Genomic DNA, 13,632 nt, shown 5'->3' on the forward strand with positions numbered 1-13,632 from the left:
AAAAAAAAAAAAAAAAACTTTAATTTTTATAGAAACAGGTTTATTTCAAAAAGTATAGTATAAAAAAAAAGAACAAGAACAATGATAAAATTAATGTTTTCTTCCTGACACTTTGCATCTCTTATCTGTTACTATCTTTCCTACTTTGGGGGAAATTTTGTTTAGTGATTACTTTCAAAACTGATCCAAGGTGAATGTCAGTAATTCTATATCTGACAGGAGAGTTATTTCCTTTCATAATTGTAGATAACAGCTCATGTTGATAAGTACTTCCAAACATGGAGCTAATTTCATATGCAAATTTTAAAGTATTTTCAAACCTGGCAGGTAAATATTTGTAAAATCCAGGCACTCCAACTTCACTGAATTTTGTTTTCAAATCTGAATTGCACTGGATCAAATGCAAATGGAAGTAATTGAGAATTACTTCCATTTGCATTTGATTGGATATAGATTCTATATTTATTTAAAAAATCAAAAAAAAACAAAGAAAACTTGTCTTCTAAAAATTTAAAATCTGCAAACCTTGCTTCAAATTCAGTTTTAAGGTTTAAAATTTTTTCTGCATATTTTTTATACAATGCAGTTTCACTTAAACTTGATTCGTTCATGTTGCATGTCAGAAAGTGCATTAAATCTTCATTTTTCAACTGCTTTTCCAAAGAATTAGCTTACATTTGAATGCTTTAACTTGGTCACACATGTTCATAATGATCTGATTTCACAGTTTTAAATTTAAATCATATAAGTGTTTTGTTATAGCAACCATGAAGAATAGATATTGCAACCATACTTTGCCAAAAAACAGGCTTATGTCTTGATTTTTAGTTATTAAGAACCTTGGAGTATACCTTGGTATAGTAGGAAAAACAGGAATATTCATTGTCTAATTCACTTAAGAAAACAGAGAACTGTCACTGAATTAAGCTTCAAATTTTATGAAATTGATGAATTTTGATAGATGTCAACACATTTTCCCTGTTTATTACCTTCATCCATAATACTTCTTGATGTATAATGTGATGCATGTGATGAATCTTAGATTCATCATAAATTTCACTTATTTTTACTTTCCTGGTTGTTATACAGAGGGAAAGTATGGTGATCCAGCAAAAAATGACTCCCCAGACTTTTACTTTTTTGACTTAGGACAACTTGAAACATTGAGAAATTAAAAAATTCAGGAGTGATTTCTATATGTATGGATGTTTTTGTGTATGTGTTTGTTTGTGGGGCACAATTTTGTTTACCCTTTTTGAAGCTTAATAACGCCTATGCTTTTTGTTGAAAATTTCTGAAATTTTGCAGAGAGGTTTGTTTATTAGGGGGATTAATGCTATTAAATTTTGGTGATTAAAGGTCGAGGGAATGGGGAGATATTGGGGGTCCTGTGTATATCACCAGTTGGGTCAGACTTTGTGACAATTTTACTGGTTATTGGCATTTACAATTGTAAATGCCAATAACCAGTCACAAATTGTCAATTGTCACAAAGTCTGTCCCAATATTATGAAGTCTTTCAATATCTTTCAATATTATGAAGTCTTTCAATATCTTTCAATATTATGAAAATTCTTTCAATATTATGAGAATTAACGTTGAAATAATTACAGCTATTGTAATTTCATTCAGATAATCTGCAGTGCATACATCCCAAAATAATTGTTAGAACAAAACTAAAATCTTCACATAAGTCACACACTGCATATTCCATGCCTCTGCAGCAGTCATTAAAATCATGTCACTTACTGGCATAAAATTTAGAAAGTGTCTTCTGAAACATTAAAACATTGTAATTATTCTTAATTATTGTAAAATTCCACTTATATTAGAGGTTACCCTTAAGAGACTTAAGACCAATATTTTACACTATCCTTTACAATATACATCATTTAACTTCAACATCTAAAATTCATTTCGGCACATTTTACTGTGTCCTCTTCAGTTAGATTTCTAATCTACCTCTATCAAAATTAACTTCTGTAGCTACAAATGGAGCTCGTCTAATGACTGGAAAAAACAATGGTTTCATGGCATTACTGACTGCAAAAAAAATCCAGCAAGTTGCTCAACTTTCCCAGCAACATTTGGTAGCACATCTGTTATCATATTTTACTAAAAAACTATTTACATTTTTAACTATTATAAAATAGCAAAAACCTTAATTTTCAAGTAAAGATGACTTTTATAAAAAGAAAAAAAAATGTAAATGCTAATAACGAGTAAAATCGTCATTAAGTCCGACCCTACTGGAGATGCACACGACTCCCCCCTCTCCACCCCCTCTACCTTTAACTAACAAAATTTAACCGTATCAATTTCCCTAATAAATAAACCTACCTGCAAAATTTCAGAAATTTTCGACAAAAAGTACAGGAATTATTAAGCTTTAAACATGGTGAAAAAAATCGTATCTACTCCCACACACTAATATCCATGTTTACAGAAATTACCCTGAAAGTTTTTTTTTTTTTTTTTGTATTTCTCGGCGTTTTAAGGTGTCCTAAGTCCAAAAATGTAAAAACCTGGGGATCATATTTTGCAGGATAATTATACTTTCCCATAATAGCAAAGAAAGTAAATACAAAAAATTATTAGAAAGTAAACCTTTCTACAATTAATTCGCTTATATAGAAGGTTAAAGGTAATCTGTAAAGAAGATTAAAATTACACTTTGAAAGTTGGAAACGTTATAATATTTTTTCTCAAATTTCTAATTATTTTTTAAAAAGTTATAAAGTGAAGAATTAAAATATCGTTTACAATTAAAATCGAAACAAATTTATCCTGTGCAATGTACCAAATTTCTCGTTCGTATAAATTATTATTGCTCTAAAAACAGGATTATTGTTGATGCAGCTGTCATCGAATTAAACTACTTAATAAAATAAATAGCAAACCTGTTTAGGTCTGTTTAAGTGTAATAGCTTTTTATATAAAATAGTAATTATATTTATAATCATAGAACAATACTGATATATGAAATTTTGGGAATATATAATAAACACAATGATGACAATAATGAAGATAAAATAAAGTTCTTATATCTTATTAATTTATATAATTTACGAGTATTTACGTTATTTTTACATTGCATATAAATTATCGTAAAAATTGAATATATTAATGCAAATTTTAATAAAAACTCTTTGAAATTTTGCTCTAGAAACACCATTTTTCTATTTAACTATTGGGTAATTGGTAAACATTGATAAATATTCAAGTCACAACTTAATTTAAATGCAGTTAATGTAAATAATTAGAGTAGAAAACAATTTAAAAAATGTATAATTTTTACATATAAATATTACAGAAAAGGAAATTAAAATTATATCTATTATAAAAAGTATAGGCACATGCAAATTAAATAATTTTCACGTGCAATAATTTAAGCTAAATAATTAAAATTACTTTTAAGCAAGTAACTGAAACAAAGGAATATTTTTTATTATTAGTGAGTACCTTAAACTTCTAGTAATATTAATAATAAAAAAAACAATGTAATAAGTGATTTAGTGCCGAAATTTTAAGTTTACATCCTTGTTTTTTTTTCTATTGGAATATTATAAAAATATTTTTAAATTAGTTACAATTGACTCACCTAAAATTTCGAATTAAATATTATTTTTAGCATGTTTATATTCCTATTATTGTTTTATCGCACTGGTAAGTTATTATTAATAATTCTTTATAACTCGACAAAACAATAATAAGATAGAATTCTTAATATTAAGAATTCTAACAAAGTATGTCATCCAGTTAGAAACTAAATACAATTTATTGGCCAATTTATGTTATCTTATATGCCAATTTCCAAGGTGTCATTTAACTAAATTATAAATTTAAATAAATAAATAGTCGATAAAAACTATTTAAAAAGGAAGAGATTAGATAATATCTGTATTAAAATTTTAAGGAAATCTAACTGTATTGTTTGTCTACTCTTTAAAAATATATAAATTTTGGTGTTTCACAAAGTTACATTCAAATTATTTTGTTTAATTTTGATTATTTTTAAACGGTTTTAAAATGATTACATTTCTTTTTTATTTGAACTGTTACAGTTTTACTTTTTAAGACAAACAAACAGTCAATGTCAAAAAATTTACTCTCTTAATTGAAATGTAATTATTATTTATATGGGTAATATCTTTTAACGTTAAAAATAATGTATAAATATATTTCAATATAGTCCTAGGTAATAAATTGTGCGCAGATATCGTACGCAATCACGTGGTTCCAGTTTCATTAGATTTTTGTTGGAACTTGTATTGCTGCAGGCTTCCATTCCATGAACAGTAGCTTCATTTGGTGTTTCTTAGTATTTCAATGTGCTAATTTTTCACAACTTATTTGCTTTTAAAAGTGTTAATAACAAAATACAGTAAAGGTAAATTATAATTAGATATAAAATTCGTTAAAAATATCTATAGATTTCTATTTAGCATTTAATTATGTTAATATAATTAACAAAAATATTTTATTTAAGACTTAATATGATGAAATGTTACAATTTTAAATATAATTTTTAAACAAAACTGTTAAAGCAATGACAAATATTTTGGTGAAAATGATTTTAAAAATCATTTGTTTTAAATAAATAACTCATAAAATTTATTATGTTATATTATTCAAAATGTTAGCTGTACTTATGTTTTTTTTTTATTATTAACAAATGCCTTTTTTATATATTCTACTGATAAGGAATAAACTTTACGTAACCTTTTTAAATATATTTCGATTCAAATATTTAAATATTTTATTTCTTATAATTTTAAATACTGTTAAACATAAATATTATTATTTTGCCGAATTTCTTCAGAATATATTTAACAGGTAATTTGGGATTAATATAGACAACAATTTCAAAAGAATTCTTATGCAGACTAATTATTTTTGCATAAGAATTCTCTTGAAAATGTATTTTTAACGCTAATAATATAGAATGGAAGGAATTGAAGACAATTGTTTTTCTATTCAGAAAAACAGATGAAGTGAAACTAAAACTAACGTGTTTATATATATTTTATACGTGCAAGTTTTACTAAAATCTTTTTAAATTATCTGCGTGCGTAAATCCTGAAGGGTTCAAGGAAAAGAATTTTTAACCTTGACTTGAAGTTTGGAAGCAACTTGACATAAACCACAAATTGGTTTTAACATTTTATCATAAAACAAAAATTAATTAAAATAGGAACATTTATTTTACTTTAATATTTTCCATATTTACAATATTTTATCGCTTATAAAACATTATATATTTTATTTAATTTATATAAGTTTATACATATTACCGCATTTATCAATTCATTTATATACATATCTGTTTGTTAAAAACAAAGTGTATTTTTATTAATAATTTAGATCATATTGATTTAATATTTTCATTTCATTTAAAATATTAATAATGAAAGATAATACTCGATTAATACATCGATTTTGTTAAATGGATCAATAAATGCATGTATTGTTTTTTTCCGTACGGAAATCGTATGGAAAATACTAAAAATGATATTAAGCTCTTTTATTATTAGGTTCTTAGAAACATCTTTACTGTTATATAAAGCCATTGCAAATTCTAAGAATTTACGTTCAAAAGTCAGTAATCTTCGTGACTATTTGATTGCAAAACTAGTGACCGACTTTGAAGTTATTTTTTTTCCTTGTTTTTATTATAGCTGAATTGTCTATCGTTGAGAAGTAAACTGTAACCCTGGTTAAAAAATGTAATCTGTAGACATTTCTAAGAACTATTTCGTGATTTTCCCATTATATTTACAAATAAAATGGCAAAACAAGACAATAATAGTAAATTTATTTTTTATTTCCGAAAGAATTTTTAAAAAATTTACATTATTTCATCATAGACATAACTTTAAATTTGACAATTACGATTTTAATATTAAATGCTTTTTAATAGTAATTATAATATACAAATGTTTTTATATTTAGAAATAAAGTAGGCATGTCAATGAATAAAACTCCTATACGTTTGAGTAATGTCGTCACAGGACAAATATCAACAGATATTCTTTATCAACAGAGTAGTGAAGTATGTATTAACTATATTTTATAAATTTTATATTAATATTACAATCTATTTATTTTCTATAGAAAGTAGGTTGTAAAGAAAATGTTTGTAAAGGATCTTTTATGAGAACGGCTAGCACGTCAAAAGTTAGAACTAAAGAGGAAATAGCCGAACACGCTAAACAGTTTCTCGAGGTTTATTTTTCCAGTACCAAAAGGTATATAGGCATTTTATTTTTTTCAACTAGTTATTGTATAGTCTACTCAATGGCGGATTACCTAATAAGCGCCCTAGGAGCTCGCCTAAGGTCTCATCGTATCGAGCAGCCTCAAAAATTACATTGTAAAAGATAATATGCCTCTAAGTATTTAACGAACGTTTAAAAAGTATATATTTCGCACCCCGGCAAGAACAGTGACATAGTTCATAAGTTAAATGGTCTTTTTAACATTAAAAAATAAAAGGATTCACGTAAAGGACCTTATATAAAACGGCGCCTAGGGCTTTAAAAAAACCATAATCCGTTACTGTATATATTTGTATTATTTTAATATAATTAAATGCTGTAGGTGTAATAGTGAAGTTCATCAGAAAAGATTGAAAGAAGTGTTAGAAGAAATATCTCAAACTGGAACATATGAATTGAAAGAGACCGAGTTAATATATGGTGCTAAATTAGCTTGGAGAAATGCCCCGAGATGTATCGGAAGGATTCAATGGTCAAAATTACAAGTAAATTTACATTTATTCTTAATTGAAATATTTTGTATTAATGAATTTTATGAATCGATGAAATTCGTATAAAATTATTCAAGTATTTAATAAAGTTATTTTTAGTTATTTGATGCTCGTTATGCAATGTCTGCAGAAGATATGTTCGCAGCAGTTTGCAATCATCTTAAATATTCCACTAACAAGGGGAACATTAGGTATGTATTTTATTCATCATAACCAAACTCTGTATTCGTTTCATTAAAATAAAATATTTATCCTACTTTTTAATGATAAGATAAATATTTTAATTGGTAATTTATGAAAAAATTTTGACTAATTAATTTAAATTTAAAATAAATTTTAACTTTTACATGGTAACTATTACGGTTTATTAAACAAATTTCTGTTATATTTCCTAAGTTGTGTAAAGTTTATTTTACATAATATAGGTTCAAATCAAAGAATAAAAATTAAAAGTTTTTTTAATTAATAAAATAAATAGTTCATATTCACACATTCATTATTGAATACTTTTTATATAGATCAACAATCACAGTGTTTCCTCCAAGAAAAGAAGGAAAAGCAGATTTCCGCATATGGAATAATCAGATTTTGTCATACGCAGGTTATGTTCAATCGGATGGAAGTGTTATTGGTGATCCGGCTAACATCGAAATTACAAAGGTTTCTAATTTGTTAAATAATATAAAACTGTAAAATGCTCCTTCAACTACTAAGCGTTCGATGCAATTTACTTTCTCGTTTATTATTTTTTATTCTAGTTAAAATCTCGATGGATATTATTGAATCAAATTCAAAAATGTTTCAGTCAAATTAATTACATAATATTTGTTAATTACAAAAACATTTTCTCAAGTAGACAGTCACATGTTGACTCTTACCAGGGAAACACGGAAACGAATCCGGTCGGGTCAAAAATCCAGGAATTTTTCGAAGGTCCGTCCCTTATCACCCGGCATCTCCATTGTGCGTTTCGTCAAGTACAAAGTATAAAATAAATATTAAAAAAAAAGCCAATATTATTGCAAATCCAATTAACTTATAAAATGTTTACTTATTTGCATATAACTTAATAACAACTAAAATGACTTTTTATTAATTTTTATTTTATCGTATATAATTTTCATTTGTTTAAAAATCATTGTTAAAGAATAAGTAGGAATTTTGAGATAAAATTTTGGATTATCATCTAACCTAAATTTGTTTGCTTTGAAACGTGTAAATTTGCATGTAAATTAGTAACTTTTAATAATAAAAAAATTATTATCAATGTTGCTAACGGTTAAAATATTAGAATTTTAACGCATGCTAAGATACAAAGATTCTCCATTCTCCATTTCTATATGGTCCCAGAGATGAGAATCTTCCAAAGAATTGTGGCCATTTTTGGACTTAGAACTCTACTCGTACACTTGAGTGCTACTTGTGCAGTTGTTTCTTACTGTACCTGCATACCCCTAATAAATGTCCGTAAGTTTTACATTGTGTCTTGCCAAAAATCGGATAACCAACGCTGTTTTTTCTTTGTGTTGGAGAAGTGCCGCCATTTCCTTGGTCTGTTGTTTTAGGTCCTTGCTCGTCAATAAGATTACCGGCGGCAGTTACTATTAATTTCCTTGTATCAAAATTACTATATCGCTTGCTTTCCCAAATTGACTCGCTTTGTACAACTCTTTTGTTATTAGACAAGAATTATAGTGTTTTTCATTAGTTCTTATTAAATTACGATTATTCTTCAAATTTCTTAATCAAATTAAAAATTTATTTTTTTAGATTTGTGAAGATTTGGGCTGGAAAGGAGAAGGTGGGAAATGGGATGTTCTGCCTCTTTTAGTTTCAGCTAATGGTGAAGATCCTGTTTATTTTAAAATACCCGAAGAATTAATATTAAGAGTGCCCATTACACATCCTAAGTAAGTCGATTAATCGGAAATATTTAAATTATTTATTAATCTGCATTCGTGTAATGTTTGGTTAAAAGATAGAGATCGAATTAAAAATCCAAGAACATGTTATTATATACAAGAAATCTATAGAAATCTTAAAATTATATATTTTCGTAATTTTTAAAATTTATTTCCGATTTATTTCCGAAAATGCTTTCTTTCGAAATTATAGCAATTTTAAAATTAGCTGTAATCAAATTAATAGCAAACTATGATTTTGACATGTTTCTAAATGTTCTTTAATACGGTGAATCGTTACTGTAATTCAGAGATGGCGGAGGTTCATTTTATGTATGGCCGAACTAACGGCAATATACAATGTAGCACAACAACTGTACAGAGAACTTTTCTAACTACTGTAACTTAGGTCTGAAAATGTTTTCTTTCCATGTTTATATGAAATTTTTTCATTTTTATGATCCTTATAACACAGTGTTAAAAGTTGACGAGACCTTTCAAAACATCGTGTATTTACAGTATTCATCCGAGTCGATCTGTAATATTGAAAAGATGGGGTAATGAATAATATAAAAATTTCTCATTTTCGGGTTTTGAGTCGATATAAATAATAAGGTGTATTTAAGGGTTGTGTACAGTGCTTGTTTCTACTTTNCGCTACAGTTCGCCTTTATTATCAGTTCGAAATGGGGTGGTTCCATAATACCCGCAGTGTTCCATAATACCACTTTTTCCTGTATTATTTGGAATGTTCTATTCACGTTTAAGACTCTCATTTTTTCAATTTTATTCACATTTTCCATTTTTATAAAATTAATTTACGGAAAAGTAAAATCGCCCTTAATGTTTTAAAATGTTACGGTTTTATCCAATTTTTTTTAATAAGTAACTTTGTAAAACTCAATAATTGTTACTTTAATTAAAACGAGATGGCGCTGCAATGATTGCAACGTTACTTTAATTAAAACGAGATGGCGCTGCACGCTCGCGATGTATCTCTACGAAGCATTGGCATGATCAATCTTTTATGCATGCAGGTTACGTTATGATTTATAAAATTAATTGTGTCCAAAAACTAAACATAAGAATTCTCTTACACTCGCATTCGTTCTTAGATTTATAATTTCACTAGAGAGAATATAGGTTTTAAACATAATCTGATGCATACGACGATTTCATACGCACCAAATTATATTTTTATTGTAAAATAAGTGTAACAAAAATCAAAGCCATTCGAAAACGTAATATTTTGCAATAATTCAAATTTACATGAAAACTCACGTTTGCATGAACTACACGCTTCCTATATAAATGTGATTTATATATGGAAAAAAAAAACAGAAAAAAGGTTATTGAAAGACTGATAATTATTATATATTTTACTCAATATTAATTCTAATGTATTCTATAGAATTAAATCAAATTTTTTGTTTAAAATTTAAATATGAAAAATGATTATCAAAGGGGCTAATGTATTATCCTTACTTGATAAATGCTATAAAGATCATTATCTGCTTGGATAGACAAGTAATTTCATTTTATAGTTAGTAATCATTAGCTCCCATAACAATATAAGAATTCCGTATAGCTATCGTCAAATGATACGTTTGATAATGCTAACATATAATAACATGTTTGCATATATAATATGTCCGCTGCAAGCTAACAGCGAATAATAGCAATAAAATAAAACTGCTTCTTAATTTGTACGAAAATTTTCCGAGAATTTAATGATCTGCATGGCAAATATCCAACAGGAAATTCTCCATATTATCAAAGTTCGTTTTGATCGTCTCTTCGACAATCGAAACAAACCATGATATAACTAAACAAATCTGTAATGATAATAAATCGACTAACGTTTCCGATTTATTTTGTCGTATTAATTAACGTTAGAATTAAATTATATGTTAATTAATTATTAAAAGTTTTGACTAAATATCCTGGTTTTGGAATATTAAAATTCTATCGTTTTTCTCATCTCGAACGATAATTTATCACCTCCCACAAACTCTTCTTCTTCACACTGATTATATATAATTGTGTTAAAATAATACAAAAAAAAATATATTAAAATATCCAGCTTACAACTATTTTTGTTTCTATAATAGTATTTTTTGACATTTTAAAAATTAAAAAAATTAGTTTTAGCGTTTTAAAATTCTTCTTGTTTTTTTATGCACTTAACGTGAGAAAAACAATAGAAATAAAAACAATAGATCTTAGTAGAAAAACAGTTTAAAAAACATATAATTTTACGATTTTTATATCTAAATGTAGCAAACGGACGAAAAGGCAATGGAAATGCCTTTTCATTGCCTCTTCATTAGCGATCGAATTCTAAAATACTTTTTATGTATGTTGCTGCAAACAATATTGAGGATCTGTTGTAGGCTGTAGGCTAAACTAAAGCTGTTTTATTATCTTTAAGTTAAAAAGTATAAAACTATAAATATACTATATACTCGTTAATTTAAAATGTAGGCCTATAATATACAACTTAAGATTTTAAGCTCAATATACAACTTAAGATTAGTTTAATATACAACTTAAGATTAGTTTGCTATGTGTATAAAAAATCTTATACAAATTCAAAGGCATTTTTATTATATTTTCTTAAAAATGAGATTTTTACGTATACTACAGTTTGCTAGAATTGACTCATTCGAATTCATATGACTATATTAGACGTAACTGTAATATATTTTATAATAATGTTTGGGCAAAATATATAGGTATTTTATGCCTACATATCCTAATAATACTTTAGTATTCTTATTTTATCTGTTCTTCAAAATAGAAAAAAAATGCAAGAAAATTATTTTAACATTTCAAATATCGCAAATTTTCTTTTCTGCTTTATAAAAATAAACCAGCAACGAGTTGCTCGACTTTCCCGACAACATTTAAAATTTTGGTAGCGTCATCTGTTGTCATCTGTTATCATATTTTATTTTAAACACTTTTTATATTTTTAACTATTATAAAATGGCAAAAACCTTAATTTTCAAGTAAAGATGACTTTTATAAAAAGAAAAAAAATGTAAATGCTAATAACGAGTAAAATCGTCATTAAGTCCGACCCTACTGGAGATGCACACGACTCCCCCCTCTCCACCCCCTCTACCTTTAACTAACAAAATTTAACCGTATCAATTTCCCTAATAAATAAACCTACCTGCAAAATTTCAGAAATTTTCGACAAAAAGTACAGGAATTATTAAGCTTTAAACATGGTGAACAAAATCGTATCTACTCCCACACACTAATATCCATGTTTACAGAAATTACCCTGAAAGTTTTTTTTTTTTTTTTTGTATTTCTCGGCGTTTTAAGGTGTCCTAAGTCCAAAAATGTAAAAACCTGGGGATCATATTTTGCAGGATAATTATACTTTCCCATAATAGCAAAGAAAGTAAATACAAAAAATTATTAGAAAGTAAACCTTTCTACAATTAATTCGCTTATATAGAAGGTTAAAGGTAATCTGTAAAGAAGATTAAAATTACACTTTGAAAGTTGGAAACGTTATAATATTTTTTCTCAAATTTCTAATTATTTTTTAAAAAGTTATAAAGTGAAGAATTAAAATATCGTTTACAATTAAAATCGAAACAAATTTATCCTGTGCAATGTACCAAATTTCTCGTTCGTATAAATTATTATTGCTCTAAAAACAGGATTATTGTTGATGCAGCTGTCATCGAATTAAACTACTTAATAAAATAAATAGCAAACCTGTTTAGGTCTGTTTAAGTGTAATAGCTTTTTATATAAAATAGTAATTATATTTATAATCATAGAACAATACTGATATATGAAATTTTGGGAATATATAATAAACACAATGATGACAATAATGAAGATAAAATAAAGTTCTTATATCTTCTTAATTTATATAATTTACAAGTATTTACGTTATTTTTACATTGCATATAAATTATTGTAAAAATTGAATATATTAATGCAAATTTTAATAAAAACTCTTTGAAATTTTGCTCTAGAAACACCATTTTTCTATTTAACTATTGGGTAATTGGTAAACATTGATAAATATTCAAGTCACAACTTAATTTAAATGCAGTTAATGTAAATAATTAGAGTAGAAAACAATTTAAAAAATGTATAATTTTTACATATAAATATTACAGAAAAGGAAATTAAAATTATATCTATTATAAAAAGTATAGGCACATGCAAATTAAATAATTTTCACGTGCAATAATTTAAGCTAAATAATTAAAATTACTTTTAAGCAAGTAACTGAAACAAAGGAATATTTTTTATTATTAGTGAGTACCTTAAACTTCTAGTAATATTAATAATAAAAAAAACAATGTAATAAGTGATTTAGTGCCGAAATTTTAAGTTTACATCCTTGTTTTTTTTTCTATTGGAATATTATAAAAATATTTTTAAATTAGTTACAATTGACTCACCTAAAATTTCGAATTAAATATTATTTTTAGCATGTTTATATTCCTATTATTGTTTTATCGCACTGGTAAGTTATTATTAATAATTCTTTATAACTCGACAAAACAATAATAAGATAGAATTCTTAATATTAAGAATTCTAACAAAGTATGTCATCCAGTTAGAAACTAAATACAATTTATTGGCCAATTTATGTTATCTTATATGCCAATTTCCAAGGTGTCATTTAACTAAATTATAAATTTAAATAAATAAATAGTCGATAAAAACTATTTAAAAAGGAAGAGATTAGATAATATCTGTATTAAAATTTTAAGGAAATCTAACTGTATTGTTTGTCTACTCTTTAAAAATATATAAATTTTGGTGTTTCACAAAGTTACATTCAAATTATTTTGTTTAATTTTGATTATTTTTAAACGGTTTTAAAATGATTACATTTCTTTTTTATTTGAACTGTTACAGTTTTACTTTTTAAGACAAACAAACAGTCAATGTCAAAAAATTTACTCTCTTAATTGAAAT

At 25.9% G+C, this 13,632-nt stretch overlaps 1 protein-coding gene across 2 annotated transcripts; it reads left to right on the plus strand.

Moving 5' to 3' along the window:
- Positions 1–4,253: 4,253 nt before the first annotated feature.
- Positions 4,254–9,221, plus strand: LOC111620434 (nitric oxide synthase, salivary gland-like). 2 transcript variants are annotated; one of them, XM_023362358.1, is made up of 8 exons: positions 5,560–5,598; positions 5,679–5,808; positions 5,953–6,052; positions 6,115–6,248; positions 6,601–6,763; positions 6,869–6,960; positions 7,288–7,429; positions 8,540–9,221. In XM_023362358.1, the coding sequence occupies exons 3-8, from the start codon at positions 5,966–5,968 to the stop codon at positions 8,681–8,683; spliced, it is 762 nt and encodes a 253-aa protein (XP_023218126.1). In that variant the 5' UTR covers positions 5,560–5,598; positions 5,679–5,808; positions 5,953–5,965; the 3' UTR covers positions 8,684–9,221. The 2 variants fall into 2 exon arrangements, with proteins under 2 accessions (XP_023218125.1, XP_023218126.1); XM_023362357.1 differs by lacking the exons at positions 5,560–5,598; positions 5,679–5,808 and adding an exon at positions 4,254–4,390 and having other exon boundaries at positions 8,540–8,802.
- Positions 9,222–13,632: the final 4,411 nt, after the last annotated feature.

This window comes from Centruroides sculpturatus, unplaced genomic scaffold, assembly GCF_000671375.1.
Source record: "Centruroides sculpturatus isolate CEXI.00-Female unplaced genomic scaffold, Cexi_2.0 scaffold143, whole genome shotgun sequence".
Lineage (NCBI taxonomy): Eukaryota > Metazoa > Arthropoda > Arachnida > Scorpiones > Buthidae > Centruroides > Centruroides sculpturatus.